Raw genomic sequence first — 19,026 nt, 5'->3', positions numbered from 1 at the left:
TGATAGATTGCCATGCATCTTTACATACTGAAGAGAGGATTCTGCAAACCCACCTGCTTTTTAGGAGCTGATGGAGAAAACCACACACAGGCAGAAAGATTAATCCTCAGAACCAAACCACATTAGCTCATGTGTCAAAAAATCCTGGACAATGTTAGTATGATCATCTACAATGAGTGTTTCCCAGAATTTCTGCTCTTCGCGTCTCATAACTGTATGGCTTGTGTATATACCCAATTTGAGTTTGCATCCTGGCTTACTTTGTTGAGCTATCTACTTGGCAGACACTCCTTAATTGAATGCCGCTCCGTACCAGTGGGGCTTTTATTGTGATGCACAGTGAAGGTGGAAAGTGGAGTGATGCTGTGTGTGGATAACGGTACCCTTAGTAGCAGAAGTTCTGTAGGAAATTGTCGTAACACCACTTTAAGTGAATATACAGCAAATGAGAAAGTTTTCCACCTAACATACATCCAGGCATCCCTCCACCCGATTGTAATACACACCATCAGGCAAATGCAAAATAATCCATTCAGAATATACACACACATTTATTCCTCAGCAAAACCAAAAAAATCACTTCCGCAGATACATTTATAGAATCAAAATTTGCTTCTTTGCAGCTGTTTGGAAGCAGGCTTGCTGCAAGCTAAGCCTTCTCCCCAAGTAAGTATCTTGCCAGATCCCGTGAGCCTAGGCAGTTGCATAGACAGATGTGCAGGTGGAAAGGTGTGGGGGGACCCACCTGCTTCTCTGGCAGAAGCCTCAAGGAGATGACTGCATCCTTCTTCAAGTGCAGTAGTTAGTAGTTAGAGTCTCCTGTTGCAGAAGACCGGAAATGCAGAGGACAAGGGACTCTGGGTCACAGACCAACACCTGGCTAGGCTCCTGAGTGCTGGCATGCCCCTCCCCTTAACAGCCCCTTCACCAGGTAAAACACCCCTGTGCCCTCAGACTGCTCACCTTCATGCACAACTCAGGCCATGGACGGAAAGAATCTTGTCCTCGGAATACAAGCATCTCTGATTGCACTTCCTGAACCCACACCCAGGACCTCCGGCACAGGATCCAAACACCCTCTGCAGGCCCCAGACTGCCCCCTGGGATTTCCCAGAAGGCCCTGCCCCTGGCTTTCCCCAGGCAAGGAACATTGCTTTGTTTCTCAGCCTTGGGGAAGTTTTCCTTCATTCTTGAAAGCTGAACTAGGCTTAGTTCCTGATAGCAAGAATTGTGAACTCAGGATAAAGAATGAGGCAGTGGCGGCCCTTCCCCTTTTGGGTTCAGCACCACCCACGAAAGGAACCCAGCTTTCCAAAACTAAAATTCAGCCCTTGCACAGAAAGAGGTTGTGTTCCCCTGCTGTAGAGAAACCCAAATACACTTGTGTGCCCCGATCCCCATGTTCAGTGTCAAAAGAATGTGCACATTGGAAATCCACAAAAATGCATGTATGGCGGGGGGGATGCAGAAAAGTGCATTTGCATCTGGAGAACCGTCGCTCGCAAAGCGCACACGCTCAGCCTCGCGTGTTCCAGGATACGTATGCGAAGAGAAATGCACAAAGCTGGATATGGATCGGCACACGTCCTCCCCAAATCCACCCCCACAGAAATTCACGAACTGATGCAGAAAGGGGTTCAAAATGATCCTATGATGAGGAAAAGAGGAAACTGACAAACTGAAAGGGAGAGAGTTGCCCATCTTAAGCTCAGAGGGTCACTGGCCAGGGGCTGCTGCGAGGATTGACTAACCCTAGACCTGAAGTTGGTGTACGCCTGAGAATTCCAGAAGAGAGAATGTGCAGAGGACACACCTAATTTAAGGTCAGACCCGAAACACACCCCTTCAGCCTGCTTTCACTTATCTGCTGATAAAAATGCCCATAAGGGAAGGGAACACGCAGGCAATCGTAGCCTTTGTCCTTGTCCATGTTCCGTTCCCAAGGAAAATCCACGCTGGACAGCATTGGAAGCTTCCTTACCTTGATTCACACCCTGGTCCACCTAGCCCTGTATTCCCACACAGACTGGCAGCAGCAGTTCCTCAGGGTCCCAAGCCACCCTTTTCTAGCCCTATTGGAGATGCTGCATCCAAACCTGGGACTCCTGCAGGCAAAGGATGGAGCTTCACCTGGACAAGCCCTCTCTCTCTGCTGCTCCAGCGGGCTTCTCGCTTGTGGAAGCTCATCGCTACTGTCTCGGCCCTCTTTCCAAAGGAGGAAGCCACCCTGCTCCCGTCCCCTGCACGTAGGCACAATTTCTGCATCATGGCCACCCCGCCATTCTGTGGCCACCAGCTGGTGGGCGCTTGGAGGCCTTCCTGGACCATGGAGCCCCAGACCTGCACCCCCACGGTGCAGAGCCAGAGGTGCCACTGAAGGGGCCCCACGTTCCAAAGTCACAGTCCAACAAGGAGACAGATGAAAGAGGCAGCTGTGGGGCGAAAGGCAACAAGTGGAAAGGGGAAGGCAGGCGGCGGGGTGGGCAAGGAACGAATGTGAGCCGGCTGCCCAAAATCCCCATCCTCCCTGGTCCGTGTTGCGCGGATGCTTTGGTTCCTCACACGTAAAGGCAAAGATAGAGTGCTCCTCTACATGGTGGCTTGTGCCTCTGTTCTGGTTTCCTCCAGGGTAATTTCAGTGGGCGCTTCGGAATGGGAACCTAGAACAGAACAGAAGCAGAGTTGGAAGGGACCTATAAGGCCAGCGTGTCCGACTCCCCACTCCATTTCCACTTGTGGTCACCCATCCAGCTGCAGGCCCTCACCTTTCCTGCTTAGCAAAGGTGACTTGACATGCTCACTCCAGGTATAGCTATGCAGGCAGACAGAAGAGACTGGGCCTATTGGCAGGCTACCAGCCTCTCTGGTGGTTGGGCTTGTTTAGCAGGCATTTCAAAGTGCTGGTTCCTACAGCTAGCCGGACAACGCTGAGAGGTGCAGCCTGGCACATCTGCCATGTGCCAAGTTGAGCGGAAGCTGTATGAGCAGGGACTGTATTTTCGGCCTCCTTGCTAGAAGCAGGGACACCCCTCGGTCTTATGGGCTCTATCCCTGCCCGCCTGTGGAGCTCCTCCAGTGTAACAGCAAACAACCTTGCCAGAGAAACGGAGAAGGCTTGGGAGGTGTTATTTTTAACAGAAACACTCCTATTTCAGGCTCTCCCAGCTGGGCAGCGATGCTCTCCTCCAGGATCCTCATTTGATCCCGCTGATTTCATTTTCCGCTCTCGTCTAGCTAACAGTTCAAATGGGACATGCTCAGGCCACCATGGGCTGTGTTGGCAGAAAGGGGGTCAGCCCCCTTAGGGGTCTACGTATGGCAGCTTCAGGGTTGCTCCCCGGACATGCCAGTGCCTCTCCCTTTTCTCAGTGGGCCCATCTGGGCTCTCTTCGGGTCCATACTGGTCACCAGGACAGGCCACTGCAGGGCATGACGACACACCGCCAAGCCGCAGAAGCCCACTCCATGAAGCGTTCAGGCCAAAGTTCTCAGCTTACTTTCAGCAACCCCGGTAGAGCGGCCGTTCGCCAAAGATGCAGCTGGAACCACAGCCGTCTCCCCAGCTGTTTCCGCCAGCGGATCCTCTTCTTCCGAGTCCATCAGCACAAGCATATCACTCGCATCACGGTTCCTACAGGCAAGATCGAAGAACCATCAGAAAGCCCGTTTTCTGCTTCCCTTCCTTGACACCCGTGGATACAAGATGATCCAGCAGAGGTTGCTTAGCGCTGGATCACGACCAATGCAGCTGACTGTGTGGCAGACCAGGGGAAGGAAGGAAATCCATTGGGAAGGGAATCGATTGTGTTTTGGGGTTTTGCATAGTGGGGCTTCCATTTCAGGGAAGACTCTCTCTTTCAGCTTTTGGGACGAGTTTGGGGGACTCCAGGTGCATGGACAGCTACCTGGATGATCACACCCCCTTTCCGAAGCCTTTTCTTCAACCACTGATCCGTTCGTGGCATCCTGGCATTGCTGTCTCTCCTCCCACACTCTAAAAGGCCAAAAGGCCTTCAGTTACCAACGGTTTTAGGAAGCAATTTCAGGGCCTCCTGACATCAGCAAGGGGCACAGGATCCTTTGGAAGGGCAAGCAAGATGGTCCTGCAACCCTGATGCCGGAGCTCTGAAGGCTGAAGCCCTCCCCTCCCCACCTCGTGGCTGGCATGAAAATAACCAGCCGTCTGGCCTTGGAGAGGGCAAATGTGCCAGAGATAAATGGGAGAGGGAGATGCCAGGGAGAAGGTGGTGGGAGGAAGCATCTGTATATACCAAACCCTTCTTCCTTCCCTTCCGCTCCTCAGGACTGTATCTCTAGATGGTCAAAATGGCCAGCTAAATAAAGCACACAGGGAAAGGTACGGTGGTGAATACCACCACCACCACCGCCAGTGGCTGGCTCTGGCCACCGGTTGCCTGGATGGCTCCCCCTTCAGAAGCTTCCCAAATATTGTGAACCCGTCAGAGACCATCAGCTATTGGATGGTAGAGAAATCCATAGATATCATAAGTAAGACAAGCAACAATATGGAACTGCTTTTGTTAGCAAGTTTGGCTCCACGCCTCGGACCTGCAGATGGCAGTTCCGCACAGGACGCTGCCTTGCATGAAATTGCGAGACTTTTCGTCCAGCCTTCCCCAGCCTGGTGACCTCCAGATATTCTTGAACACCTTCCAACATCCTTGCCCACTGGCCAGGACTCAGTGCTTATGGAAGCAGAATCTGAACTGCCTTGGAGGACAACCTGGTGGGGGAGGCTGTGTCTTCTGACTGGCAATGGTTCTGGGTTTCGTGCAGAGGTTCACCCACCGCCACCCTGCCCCTCGGAAGACATCCTGAAGAAACAGATACTCACCTGAGTATGTACTCTGGAAGAGAGAGAAAGACGACAGTTTAGTTAACATGGAAGCTTTTGTTTTATCAGTCAAGTGCTTCAAGAGATGGCAAAGAACACCCTTAATTCTTCTTCTACCACATTCAAGAAACTGAGAGTGCGCATTATTTCCAAATCCTGATTTGAGATAACCAGAGCTTGGTATAACTGGGCTAGACTACAGTAATTTTGTCTATGTGGGTGTACCCTTGAAGACAGTTCAGAAACTTCAGTTGTCACGGAATGAAGTTTCCTCCTTGGTGGGCAGAAGATGATGCAAAGAGACAGTGCTATTCCGAAACAGTGGCATTGATGGGCAGTTTGCTTCTGAGCCTAATTTGAAGAGCTGGTTCTAACCTTTGGTCTGGGTTCTGATTATCTCATTGAATGCTACCTTGAATATGCCTCTCCATAAAGGCATATGCCTCTCCTGCAGGAAAGATCTTCTGGGGATAATGCACTATTAATATCTCCTGTGACTCAGGTCTTTTGGTTTCTTTTGCCTTCCAGCTCCACTTCGGGGCAGTTCCCAAATTTTTCCAGTCATGGAAGCTTTCTGAAGACTTTTGTTTTCTGTGGAACCCTAACTCTATCCCTGTTTTTTTTTTACTAAGCATTGTGAACCCACAATATTCGTCCTTCTTTCATCTGCTCCTATTGCCTGAGTGCTTTGCATAACACAGTAAGTTTGGAAATAAAGAGAAAACATTTTAAATATAATGAATGAATAAAGCGATTATATGGTCATATCCTGAATGAATGCTTTCGATTGTTCCCAACACTATAAAACCGAGTCCTAGGAACCAAACAACATGATGCCTTTCCTTGTTTGCTACTTGGACAATCAAATAGTTGTCCTCGAGTGGTTTCATTTTAAAATCTATTTTAAATTTGATTTTTGAGGTTTTTGCAGAACCCTGGGGTTCTGTGGCACACGGTTTGGGAACCGCTGCTCTAAGTGGCTCTTACCTTTAGGGCACCAGTGTGGTCCTGCATACAGGAGGACACCAGAAACGATCAGAATTCCCACGAGCAAAAGGACCACAACCACTCCCACGATGCCCGCGATGTTCACTGGCTCTGTGCTCAAACAAGAGAAGCAGTGACACAGCCTTGGATATTCAGGATGCGACTTTTGCTCATTTTGACAGAGGAGGGGCCTGCCCTGCCTTTTCCAGCATGCTCTGACCAGCACAGAATCCCGCTTTGCCTTTATTTCAGCGGCATAGCAACACAAGTTCCTCCAATTGTGTTGGACTAACACCTCCCAGCAATGCAGGACCACACGGCAACACCCTCCACTGCCCGGGGATGATGGGCATTTTAGTCCAAGCCATCTGAGGGACACGGACTGGGAGAAGCCGGGTTTATCTGCCTGTTTGGGGCAGCCCTGCAGCCACAGTGCCTGGGCCAGAGCAAGAGGCAGAAAGCAGGCCGGTTGCAAGGGTGGAGATGAGGACCAAGTCCAGGGATGCTTGCCCATGGGTCCCTGCTGGGATGCCCATCCTTGGCAGGTGCCCAAGCAGGTTGAGCCTGGGCACCAGTTCCAGCCCTCAAAATACACCCTTGGAGTTCTTCAGTTCTGTCTCTGCCTGTTGTTCCTGGGGGATCCCCAGATCAGAGAACGAAGCAGATCCCCTGAAATCGGCCACCCTTCGCTTTCGTGGTGAAAAGGGAGCCATGTACCAGTTTCTCCCAAGCCCCATGGAGAAGGACTTGGACTTGCCAGAAGGGCCGGGACGCTTGGCCTCTCTGGCTCATCCACCATCATTTCCCGACCTGCCACCATCCTGCAGTTCAAACCTTGCCACTTACCAGTCACCACTAGGTAGGTGTACGTCACCCGCAGCCCGAGGGGGTTCTCAGCCTTGCAGACGTAGTAACCTGCGTCCAACGCATGGGAGCAGTTCTGGATGGAAAGGATGGAGGAGTTGCCCGTCTGCTTGATGAGGAACCTCCCGCCTGACCGGATCTCTGTCTCTGGCTGGGAGAGGTTTCGTAACCAGGTGACCCTGGCTGGCGGATTGCCGGCTGTCAACTGGCAGGTCAAGGTGGAAGCTCTCCCAACAAAACAGCTCCTCATTGGGTCGGAAGAGATCTCCGGGCCCTCTAAATCCAGCAGAACACAGGGGAGAGAAGGAAAGGTGTACGCTGAGAAATCACCTGACCTACCCGACCTCACAGGGTTGTTGTGAGGATAAAATAGCAAGGAGAGGACTGTGGGCGAGAACTGCTTTGGGCTCCTTGCAGGAGGAAGCGAGCGCGGTATCGGTGTAACACCAAGCAAGCAATAGGTCCGGGAAGCATCTGGTCTTTTGGCCACAACTATACCTGCCAGTGGCCAGTGTTAAACAGGAGCAACTTGGCTTGCTTGCCAGGGCTGCCCGGAGCGACTGGTCTCTTGCAGTGCAAAATGCTTTCTGCACATTGTGGTTCAGGCTGCAACAGACGGTCCCAAGAGCAAGACGACAGTCCTGCTTTGGGCTAGCAGACCCCAAGCGGATGATCCCGGCCAACTGCTCGACTCACCCAGCTGCACGGTGCAGGCTCGGCTTCCTTCTGGATCCACCAGGTGGCTGCCGTGGCAGGTAAAGGCCTTCCCCCGGAGCAGGTGTGAGCCGCTCAACACAGCCACAGCGGAGTCCTCTGCAGCGGTAGTGTTGATGGCCCAGCTCAGATTGGGATGGGTTTTCCACTGGAGGGTGGGGTGTGGGTAGCCCCCTGGCCAGCTGCAGAACAGCTGCACCCCACCGGGGTCCCCGGTGGAGGTCTCAGCCCAGCATCGGGGTGGTGCCGGTGGAGGGTCTGGAAGTAAAACCTTATAAAATTAACTGGATACCAAAAGCAGCCCACGTTGGAACGGCTAAACCCTGTGGAGAAATCTGGGAACAATTCATACCATTTCAACAAATGCATTTATCCTGATAGTAGAGGGCTTTAAAAGGATAAGTTCCTGGAGAAGTTGGTTCTGAATCCTTCTAGGGCCAGAACACACCACCCGCTTCTAAAGAAGGAAGTCTCTGTGGGCTCGGGAAGGGCAGGGTACGAAATGCCAGATTTGAAGACATACAAACAATGCTTAGCAAAATCTCTCGGCAGAGAAACCCCTCCAAAGGCACCCAGGAAGAACTGGGTACGCTAAGTTGGTGTGGGACCCTCAGAACAAACCATGAGAGAGGCCAAATGGAACAAGGTTATCCTAGAAGAAGGTACAACTGAACAAGAGCACTCCATGCTGCAACATTTAGTTGCAGTCTAGTTATTATGGGTAGTCTTCAGTGTTCGTGGTATGCAGAGTAGACCCACAGCACTTAATTAAGTCCCGGCTAATTTAAGTCCCATTCATTTCACAGGGCTTATTCCCCCTGGGACTAAAATTGGATGCTCTATTGATTTCTGGCACAGACCTGTGAACAGACAGGAGAATGTCCTACAATACCCAGCATCCCCAGCCAGCATGGAGAATACTAGGACTCTTTTCTGTTGAAACATGTGTAGGATCGTCCCCTTAATTGTCCCCTGCTTTTCCACCAGGAAGCAGCTGTTAAGCCAGCTAAGAATAATAAATATCATGTAAATAATACTAAACCGATCATGCAACAAGTATCTTGAATCCACAATTTAAAAACAATTAAAAACAAAAACTGTTTGTGTCTAGTGTCCACTTGTTTATAATAAACCAAGAGGATTCCTTGCAAGAGGAAAAAAGGCAGGATAAGAATGTAACATAAGAGTGCTAATGTTTGTATTTAGCTTTATACTCTTTGGCCGGATTAGACAGGATTAGAAGAAGGCCTACAGCTGTCCAATGGCCCATTCAGGGAGTTTAGGACTTTTCTAAACTTTGCAAATTTGCACAGAATTATGCCATTCATGAGTATGATGCCTCAGACAAGGGGCGGGGAATGCCTTAATGATGCAAATAGACTTAATATCAGCACCACGTTTCAGCCTCTGCCTGCCTGGACTTAGCCCCAGAACCTGCTTTTCAGTGCAAGGGTCCCACCCTGGAACAAGCAAACAAACCAGATGCCTTTGAGCTGTCTTGTAATACGAGACTAGTCGGTCACGCTCCAAGGTTGGGCGTAGCTGCAGAAAGGGCAGAGTCAGGGAGACCAAACTCTCTCAATACCTATCGCACCATTTTAAAAAATGAGGTGGGGAAAAAGCATTCCTGTAAGTTCACACACAGATCCACCTTGGTTTTACTTTCCTTTGCAAACAAAAAGCCCTGATGCATTTCAGGGTGTTTCTCTTAATAGTCTGATCAAGACATAGAAACAGAGCGAGTCAGAAGGGGTTTCCCGGGCCTTCTAGTCTGACCGCCGGCTCCAGACCAAGGCTGTCTTTTCCCAACCAGTAGGCCTGGGCATGGGACGCAGCCTTGCCCTGGGCCAGGATCTCTCTTGGGCCATCCCTGGCATTAGCATTAATACTAATCATGGCAAGAATATTTTAATCATAGGAATATTAATATAGTTTGTAATCGTTCCATAGTGTTTAACAGGTAGACTTTGGAATTTGAAGTCTGTCTATCCTGGTTTAGGCTCAACATTAGCTGACAAATGGCCTTTTCCCATATTGAACCAGGGTGCTTGAAGGGGGGTGGGGGTCCTCCAGGTACCCCTTCCTTTAGGTGGTGGTGTTCAAGGGCTGGAGCATCCAACTAGTTGCTGCTCAGCTGTGAAGCTTACAGGGTGGCTTTGAGCCAGTCACTGCCTCTCAGACTGACCTACCTCACATGGTTGCTGTGAAGATAACAATGGAGAAAAGATGACTGCGGGAGCCACCGTGGGCTTCTTGCAAGACCCCCCAAAATTGTGCAAGAGGAATATGATTATACTTATAGGCAGAATAAATACCTTTGTAAATGTTCTAAGTAATAAAGAACAAAACAAAATCTATCTGGACTTATCAGCAGGAGCTTCCCTCAGCTTGGTAACCCCCAGAGATGTTGGACTACAACTCCCATCAGCCCACATATTGCCCAACTGGCAGGGGCTGCTGGGAGTTGGGAAAAGAAACCTCCATGCCATGGACTGCCTCAGAAAGTCAGAGATCTGTGCTTGCATCACCAGCCTCAATTTGGCACTGGAGAGTAGGAGTGGGAAGCCATCATCCCTGGGCCAGCGAAGCATGCAAACCCACATTGCAATTTCCCAGAACACCCTGAAGAGATGCTATGGGCATTGTGGGAAATGGATGGTCCACATTCAGGGAAGAATATTATTTAGGGCTAGGCAGTGGGGCAAGGAACCATCTCATAAGAATTTACTTCATCCACATACGGGACAGTGGTGAAAGTTTTGGGCTGGGACTCAAGAGATTCAGCTTATTGTCCTCCCTTGGCCATTAAGTTCACTCACTGGGCGACTTTGGGCGAGGCGCTGACACTCTGCCTGACCTGCCCACAGGCAAGCCAACATTTTAATTGTCTTCGAGTGATGTCACAGCAGAAGAGGGAATTAAATGGTGGCCCAGGACAGCAAGGAAGTTGGTTTACGCCCCTCGGGTAGCTGCCAGAGACTACTAGGAGTTGAGCCTGGAGCTGTCTAAAACTTCCTCGGATGCAATGAGCTGTTCCTCTTGGCTCCTGGCTGCAGGACCGAGCATTCATAGGGCAATATTTCCACCGCAGGGATCCGCGAGCATCACTCCAGGATACTTACAGTAGATCAAGACTTCGCGGGTCACAGTCACCCGACGATGGCTGAGCGGGTTGGTGGCCGAGCAAGAATAATTCCCTTGGTAGGAAGGGAGCATGTTATGGAGGACGAAGTAGCCCAGGGAGCTGTTGACCGTGGCAAAGAGCTCGTGGGTGGAATTGGGCTGGCTGAAATCCCACTCCGTGGTGGGTTCCGGCCGGGAGTCGCTGCTGCAAGTGAAGTTGAGGACGTCGTGTTTCTTTGCGTAGAGCGTGCCATTCGGCAACGGCGTCGTGGGAAAGATGCTGACATTCACCCTGCTGGGGCCACCTGGAAGGTGAGAGGAAAAGGCTTGGTTTACCGATATCGTCACAGGTCCCTGGAGCACCGCAACGGTGGAATAAAGCCAAAAATGCCAGGTTCACCTCAACAACTAGGCATACAATTCTGGGCATATCTTACATTTCCCAGCATTCCCCAGCCAGCCATGCTGACAAGGGGACATGGGACTTCTCGGACTGAATTTCCCCTGGGTAAATACAAGCGAGACAGCAGCAGCATCACAACCAAAATGGTGTGCTTTCTGATCGCAACTGCCCCATATGCACAAGGCTAGCCAGGACTGTCTTGAAGATCTTCTTAAGACTGGGAGAAGGCAAATAGCAGTTCAACAAGCTCACTAAATGGGGATGCTCCAAAGCCAAGGCACCACCACAGAAAAGGCCCTGCCTCGTAAACTTAACTATAACACAGAGACAACCTTCCACACCCTGGTGAGCTCTGTGTGTTGGATGCCAACTCCCATCAACAGCCAAGCTGGTTGGCGTGCTGAGAGTTGCTCTGCCACACCCTGGATGGATGGCGGTCAGGGTGCTTTCTCTTACCAGTCCCAGATCCAACATCTGACTTTTAAAAGGTTGACGCTCTAAGGGTAACACAATCCCCACGGCCTTCAACATGTCTGATGAAAATGGGAACGTGCTCCTAGTTCTCATGCCCAGACTCACTACCTGAACATACCTGTCCTCCCCACACAAACACACTTCCCGCACATTGCAAAAACACCTGCTCTTCCCCCTAGCCCTTGCACTGGTTTTTCTCTGCGACTTCCTTCCTCCACCCACGGAAACCCTAAACACCCTGTTTATTGCTTTTAAAAACAATGCAGAGAGGCCTAGATGCCCAGAGAAAAACTCCAACAGTTGCAATGCATGAAACAGAAGGCTGTCCGTTGCTCAGTGGCTTAACCTTGATGAGCAGCTAGGAACACCCTGGACTAAGAGGCAAGAGACGTCCAAATCCCCGCACTGAGCAGCCGGGAGTTCTGACCTCCAAGGCAACAGCCCATCAGCTGGACTCTGGACTCCCCTCCTCACACCTGGGCTGCTGCAGATGTGTTGATCCGAATAGCACCAGATTGGGAGAGGCAGCTGTATGCCCTCCAGATGTTTGGGACTGCCAGCCCCTCATCAGCCCCAGCCAGTCAGGGATTAAGGGAATCATAGTCCCAAACATCCCCTCCCCTGCATGCAAGCCAAGTCCCCCACATCTTGTCCTGCTCAGTCCACACCACTCCGAGGCCCAGGGGAGGCATGCGGACACACAGGAAGGCACCCGGAGGTGTCCTTCAGAGCAGTCTGAGGAGGTGCAACCCTCCCTCCAGGACACGCACACCTGCCAGCCTGCCACACCTTGAGAACACACAGGAAGGCCCACTTGGAACAAGGCCAGGATGCGGGAAGGCCACTCAGTCAGCTAAGAACACAGACCAGCCACGGGGCAGATGCCCGTGCCACCTGGGCAGAACACGTCGCAGAGGCGGTAGGCTGAGCGCAGCAGCACGGTCCCTTGCAAGCCAAACGTCTCGTGTTCCCTTCCAGGCACCTGGTGTTATGGCCACCACGAAGAGGATCTCCGGGAGCATGTTGCAGAAAAGCTTCTCCCTGCTTGTGAACCTTGGTATTGCCAGCAGAATCTACTTCGACCGACCTGTGGGATCTCTCTTGGGGTTTTGTTGCTGATTTCACTCAATCCCTCAAGGTCCACCAACTAGAATAAGGAGAGCAATAGCAGCTGGCAGGGCAGGGCAGGACTGAGCAGAAACCGGGCTCCCCAGGGAGCATCCTTTGAAATAACCCTCCTGCACAGCATCTGTACCTCTGATGAGAGATTCTAGCACAAATGCGGAAATCAACCAACAGAGATGGAATCCAAAGCAAAACAGTTACAGCTTGTTTGAAAACCTGTGCGATGCCACTTTAGGAGACCTTTGGTGGCTCAACTTTGTGTAAGGCCAAGGTTCCATGCTCCTAAATGCTTATGTGCACCAGTTGCTGGGGAACATGGGTAGGAGAGTGCTGCTGTACTCACACCCTGCTTGTAGGATCCTGTGGGCAGCTGGCTGGCCATGGTGGACACAGAATCCTGGTCCCAGACGGACTCTTGGTCTCATGTTGCTGGTCACTCCAGCAAGCAAGCCAGCCAGCTGCCTCTTTGCACCATGAAGTTGGCCTGTTTGAAAATATTCCTCCAATGCAGCGGTTACCATGCCTGACTCAAAGAGCTGGGGATCATCTTCAGAATCCTAAAGGTGCAATCTTGCAGAAATTTAGACAGAAAAAGGGCCATGTTTCTGTCTAAGCTTGCATACAGCTGCACGCTAAAAAGCTGACGGGCTACTTGAAGCAGCACCTGCAGTCCTGCCTGATTACTAAGAACATCTTCAAAGGCTCTTTTCTCGGGGCCGCTACTCATAACATGGGATGGGTGTCTACCAGGCAAACAGCCTTTTCGGTACTGGCCTTCTAGTCTGTAAAATGCCCTTCCTGAGAGATCAGCCTGGAGCATTTTGGATACCAAGATCTTCTCCTTTAATCTGGCATTTAACCTTTAATCTGCTGCATCGATTACTCCCTGGCTTTTTAAGTACCATTATGGTTTTAGTGTTCCAACATTTTCATGGCTGGATTTATCAATTTGATGATTCTAACTGCTCTGAGGGCATCTGACAATGCTGCAGAAGGTAGGCTTCATCGATTCATCCATTGCCCCAGGTTGATCTCTGCATGAAGCACTTGGTCCGAGTCGAGTCGGCAGGACTCCTCCTCCTCCTCCTCTGCAAGGAGCACAACGGGAGGGACGCCAACACTTACTGGCCACAAACAGCTGGATTCTGTGCATGTGATCTGTCCTGTTCAGCACTTCCTTGCAGGTGTAGTTGCCTTCATCCTGCAGGCGAAGCCCCAAGATATGCAAGGAACTGTTCCCGACCAAGGAGAAGCGCGCGTCGGTGGGCAGCTTGCCATCCGAGGAGAAAAGTATGGGGATGGAGCCAGGCTCTCCATGAAACCAGTCCACCTTGACCATCCCCAGGGACACATTCCTGCACACCAGGGTCACATCCCCATCGGCTTCTCCAACCACCAGCTCATCGGTGCCTGCGAAAGGGAAAAAGGAAAGTTAGTTTCCATGTACGCTCTTGTGCAAAGTCTCCAATCATGCCATGGCTGGCTCAAGGTTTTGGAGGGCCTTCAGACAAGATACCCTCAGTGGGCCCTCTCCCATTCCTGACTGGGCCAAAACAGTGGTTGCTGTTGAGCCATAGGCTATCATGTTGTTTGGACACAGCTGCACTAAGAAGCTGTGGCTTGTCAACCATGAACAACACAAGAGTTTTTGGGTTGCAAACCATGGGTTGGTCAACATGGTTGTTATCGTAGCTGAGTTCAGGCGACAGGATAATCCACATTCCAACAACAACCACCCATGGCAATTTCCATGACAGCGACATTCAACCCCTTGAACCCAGAAGTCCACCCAGTACCTTCTCACCACCATGACCCCCAGCTGCTCTTGCTTCTCATCCTTTCTGCTACTGGCCCTGAACCATATCCCTCTTTCCTTTCCAGGAAGAGACAGGAATCTCTTGGCATCCCAAAAGAAGCTTTCTTTGGAACTCTCAGGGCTGAACTTGAGCAGCTGCCTAGAAAGAGTCACAAGTGGAAGCCAGGAGCTTGTGGGTCCAGTGGGTAGTCAGAACTAAAGAGCCCAAGCCACAGAAGAAAACGGGAAGTCAGGTAGAGGAGCAAGCCAGGAATCAGACATGAGGGATACATCCAAACTCAGGAAAACCTTCCTGCTCCAGCAACCCTGAGATAAAGCAAAAAACCTTCCTCCTTGTCAAATAAGTTCAATGGCTGGCAGGAATGGGCAGAGACCACCCAGGGTTAAGGCACAGGACCCCAATCTTTTTGGGTCAGTGGGCACATTTGGAAGTTTGCGTCTCGTGGGTGCTTGCGCAAAATGGCTGCCATTGTGGCTAGTCACGCAACACACATCTGCCAGAAGGCAAACCAATGAGACTAAAAGAAGCACGTAAATCAATAAATTGCCTAGCAACAGTGACACATGCATTGGTTACTTCCCGGTTGGATTTCTGCAATGCGCTCTACCTGGGGCTGCCCTTGAAGACAGACCGGATAGTTCAGATGGTGCAAAACAGAGCAGCCAGGCTGCTGATGGGGACTGGGCATTATTCTCATATAACCCCAGTCCTCTATCAGCTTCACTGGCTTCCCATCGAAGTCCGGGCTCAATTCAAGGTGCTGGTTATTACCTATAAAGCCCTTAACAGCTTGGGACCTGGATACCTAAAAGAATGCCTTCTTCAATATTTGCCCTCCCCGCCTGAGATCAGCAGCAGAGGCCCTCCTCCGGGAACCCTCCATGAAAGACATCAGGAGGCAAAGTACCCAGAGGAGGGCCTTCTCTGCGGTGGTGCCCCATCTGTGGAATGCGCTCCCCAGAGAGGTCCACCTGGCACCTTCGTTATTTGTTTTTCGGCGCCAGGTTAAGACCTTTTTATTTCAGCAATATTTTAATAAGTTTTAATATTGTGTCCTGTATGTTTTTAACTGCAGCCAGTGTGAGTCGATAATTTATTCATGTTATATTTTATTGTATTTCATTTATGTAAGCCATCCTGAGGCTTTCATGACAGGACGGCATATAAATATTTTAAATAAATATATCCGTAAAGATGACAGCACCTTCCCTTTTTAAAAACATTTCAAAAATATGAAAGAATTAAATTTAAATCAGGAGGAAGGGAAAGGGAGTCTGGTGGGCACCAAGGGAGATGTCAACTGGTACCATATTTGGTGACCTCAGGCCTGCAGGGCTTCCACTGAGAAAGCTGTCACTTATGGCTCAGATCATACACTATAACAGCTCTCAGGAAAGAGGAAACCAGACAGCAGTGAGGATGCAACTGTACAAGAAGTTCCTGGAGGGCATTATTAGCTGGCTCACTGGCATGTTACAGCTGAGCATTTTTGCAAAGAGGTGAGCTATTAAGGTATTACTAAGCCATTGTTCCTGCGATTAAGCTTTCTCTTAATGGCCATTTAGGTCCAACTAATGCGTCCAGCATTTTTCCTTTGGCTGAAGCTCAGATCTCTCAGAAGCTGCCTTTATTTATCCATGAACAAAGGTTGCGTCCTTCCACTAGCCTGGGAGGAAGTCCCATTGAACTCAATGGGAATTACTCCAGAGCAAATGTGGCTAGAATTGCACTCATCATGAAGCTGAAAAGGCTCCACCCTGAACTATGAAAGGGAAGCTGTTATTACCTAGCCATGCCGTCAATGTAACGAGAGCCCTTGTATTTTTAAAACAAATGGGCCACACCAACCAGCACTGAGCCGGGTTTCAAAGGTCCCCTGCGGTGTCTGAGTCTGGCCCAGATTAAAACTCTGGGGGAAATAAACCTTGGCACAATGAGGAAATCAAGGAGCTGCGAAAACAAAAGATTACCTACTTTCAATCAGCAAATATCAGTATTAGTACTGCTTCCGCCACTGCAGTAATACAAGCAAAAATCTACCAGAAAGAAAACTACCCAACCAGTAGCAATCATGCTGATTACATCAGTAGCCCTGATGTGGATTTTTAAATACTGGGTCTTCCAAAAAGAGGTCTGTAGGCCTGTGGACACCTTCCCTGGTGCCCACCGGAATCCCTGATTTTTAATTACCCTTTTATGCTTATGTAAACTAGAGGTTCTGAGTTCCAGCCATCTATTCCTGCCTCTCCGTTCCCTTCTGCAGTTCTCTGTTTTTATTTTCCCACCGATGCTCAGCCTCCTTGGTCACTGAGCATACTCAGTCCTTCTGGGACTATAATTTGTTTTGTTTCGTGGGGGCGGGGGCGGGGGTTTGCAAGCCTTGGGAACCCCACAAGGGCTTGGATACTTCCCTCTCATTTCTCAATGGCCCATTTTAGTTCAGCTCCTGTCTATACACAGCACCTGTTTGAAAGGGTGATGTGTCCAGTCAAGCCATAGCAAGCAGCTTTCAGTTGCAATCAATGCCCTACAGATGAGGAATGTCTGGCCCTCCAGAAGTGGCTGGAATGCAACTCCCATCATCCCCAGCCAGCACAGCCAGTGGGAAGGCTAGTTTGGCAACATCCGGAAGGCCACATAGTCCCCATCCTTCCTGTACACAATTACCTGGGAGCTGGTCTCATGTAATTCAGTGGGACTAACTTCCGAGTTGTCATTCCAGGCCACTGCCAATCCCATTGATTCCAATGGAGAGATAATCATGTATTTAAGGTTATCATTCTATGCATTTTAGACTGAAAGAAAAGTCCCAGGATTCCCCAGATGGCCATGCCTGTGGGACTTTAATTCCCATCATCCCTCACTACCAGGAAAAAAATCCCAATCCAATGAGGGGCAGATATATTCAGCAACCATGGCAAATCAAGCCATTCAAATCCCTCTACAAATGTGAAACAGGAATAGCTCAGTTCAGAACCGGGCATTAAAAATAAAAAACACGATTATTTAACACCATTAAAAGATCCCTAAATGCATTCTGGAAGCATAATTTGTAACAGGGCAGTGAAGAAAGTTGGTATGAAAGTTTCAGCTATAGCCAGCCAGAACAAGGGAAATTACATTAATATCACTGTTGCCAGTAAAAAACAAAAATTCAGAGGTAGACTGGTTGAAATGTTTGCTCCATTAAGAAATAATAAAAAATGTTTGCCCCAGAACAGAATCCTTTGTTCCCAGTTCCTGACTCTAAGGAGATGATTTCAGGGAGCGTGACCAGCACAGAGAGAAATATTAGTTCTCGGGGGAAAGAATTGATTGTAAGCACCTAGAGACAGGGACTTGTCCTTTGTAACTTTGTAAAGTCAAATACTCTCAGATGATACTATACAGACTACAAATAGACTAAAACAAATGCATTTTTCTAAATGTTCCTCAAAGCTTGTTGGCCCCTGGAAAGATTTCTCAGAATAGCAGTTTGTGCTCAGAGCTTTCCAGAGCTTTAAAACTAATGCTCTCTGTCCCATGGATTGATATTTTTACCAAAAAATCAAATAGCGACGAATTGAGCAAAAGCGAGCCCATTCTCATGGCTAGAGGCCAAAATCACTAGAACGTTGCGCCGGTTCGAATTCGGGCCCAGTCACAACCCCTGCAGACCAATTCGGACTGTTTTGCCGGCTTTAATTCTTTCCTTTTCCCCTTCCACCCTGCAGCGTTCCCCTTCCCCTTCTCCTGCTTCTCCTCCAAGCTGCTTTCTTGTGCTTAGCCAGAAGATTCGCTGCAAGCACCCCAGCCCTGTCACGCCCCCCCCCCAACTCCTCTGCTAGTGACAGAGCCCAGAAAAGTGCTCCGGAGCTGTCCAGCCCGTAACCCGCAGTGTAAGCACCAGGAAGTGCGGCGAGACGGATCCACTTCGCGGCTGGCAGGTTTTGGCAAACCTGTTCCAGAATACTTGGCTGGGGGGAGCCGATCCTGCCCGAAATTAGCCCGGTATCTATACATTGGGAGGAAGAGAGGGGAGGCAGGTGGGCTAGAAGCGGGGCTCGTCGCTGGCTCGGTGGGAAGAAGTTGGCGGCGTATAAACGGCGCCCTCCCCTCTGAAGGGGGCTCGCCCACCCCTTCAGCCCCGCAACTTCCGAAGTTGGGAAGGGGGTGGGGGGGAAGGCGCGTCCCCGAGCGTGCCTGTTTCGTGGGGAACCCTCGCGCATTTCCCGTGGGGGCGCAGGGAGCCCGCGCGCAAAGCAGGCGAGCCCCGCGGGACGCGCGCCGCCCCGTCCCCACGTGCGCCTGCCCCCTCCCGCGTACCTGCAGCGCCCTTGCCCGGGCCGAGGGCCAGGGCCAGGGCCAGGGCCAGGACGAGCACCGCGGCCAGCCCGCTCGCCATGGCAGCCGGGACCGGAGAGGAGCCGGAGCAACCCGGCGCTGCCCCCGCGGGCTGCGCTGGCGAGGGACGAGGCGGGGAGCCTCTCGACACTGCCCCGCCCCGCCGGGGGCGGGTCTGCGCCGGGTATCGCCGCCGGGCCGCCCGCTCGCCGCCGTCTCCTCCGCCTAGCGTCGGTCCTCGGAAGCGCGCGCCCCAGAAGGAGGGAGCCTCTCCGGCCCGGGAGACCAGGCCGGGTGCCCACCGGGGCGGTGGAAGGGACGGGCCGACACAACGGCTTGCT

General features: G+C 50.9%; 1 protein-coding gene across 1 annotated transcript; it reads right to left on the bottom strand.

Annotated features, from left to right (window-relative positions):
• Positions 1-531: 531 nt before the first annotated feature.
• On the bottom strand, positions 532-18,746 carry VSIG10 (V-set and immunoglobulin domain containing 10). Its single transcript, XM_044448877.1, has 9 exons — positions 18,668-18,746; positions 13,671-13,955; positions 10,543-10,848; positions 7,403-7,678; positions 6,689-6,982; positions 5,843-5,953; positions 4,856-4,868; positions 3,498-3,631; positions 532-2,660 (listed from the first exon to the last, which is right to left on the bottom strand). The coding sequence occupies exons 1-9, from the start codon at positions 18,744-18,746 to the stop codon at positions 2,590-2,592; spliced, it is 1,569 nt and encodes a 522-aa protein (XP_044304812.1). The 3' UTR covers positions 532-2,589.
• Positions 18,747-19,026: the final 280 nt, after the last annotated feature.

Source organism: Varanus komodoensis, unplaced genomic scaffold, assembly GCF_004798865.1.
Source record: "Varanus komodoensis strain SLA01 unplaced genomic scaffold, ASM479886v1 scaffold56, whole genome shotgun sequence".
Classification (NCBI taxonomy): Eukaryota; Metazoa; Chordata; class Lepidosauria; order Squamata; family Varanidae; genus Varanus; species Varanus komodoensis.
Note: the sequence above shows the minus strand (reverse complement) of the source record. Positions and strands in the feature narration are given on the sequence as shown.

Coding starts and splice junctions, on each gene's coding strand:
- VSIG10 (XM_044448877.1), bottom strand. CDS start 18,746: ATGGCGAGCGGGCTGGCCGCGGTGCTCGTCCTGGCCCTGGCCCTGGCC. Junction 6,983..7,402: donor AGCCTGCACCGTGCAGCTGG/GTGAGTCGAGCA, acceptor TGCTGGATTTAG/AGGGCCCGGAGATCTCTTCC. Junction 5,954..6,688: donor CACCTACCTAGTGGTGACTG/GTAAGTGGCAAG, acceptor GTTTGAGCACAG/AGCCAGTGAACATCGCGGGC.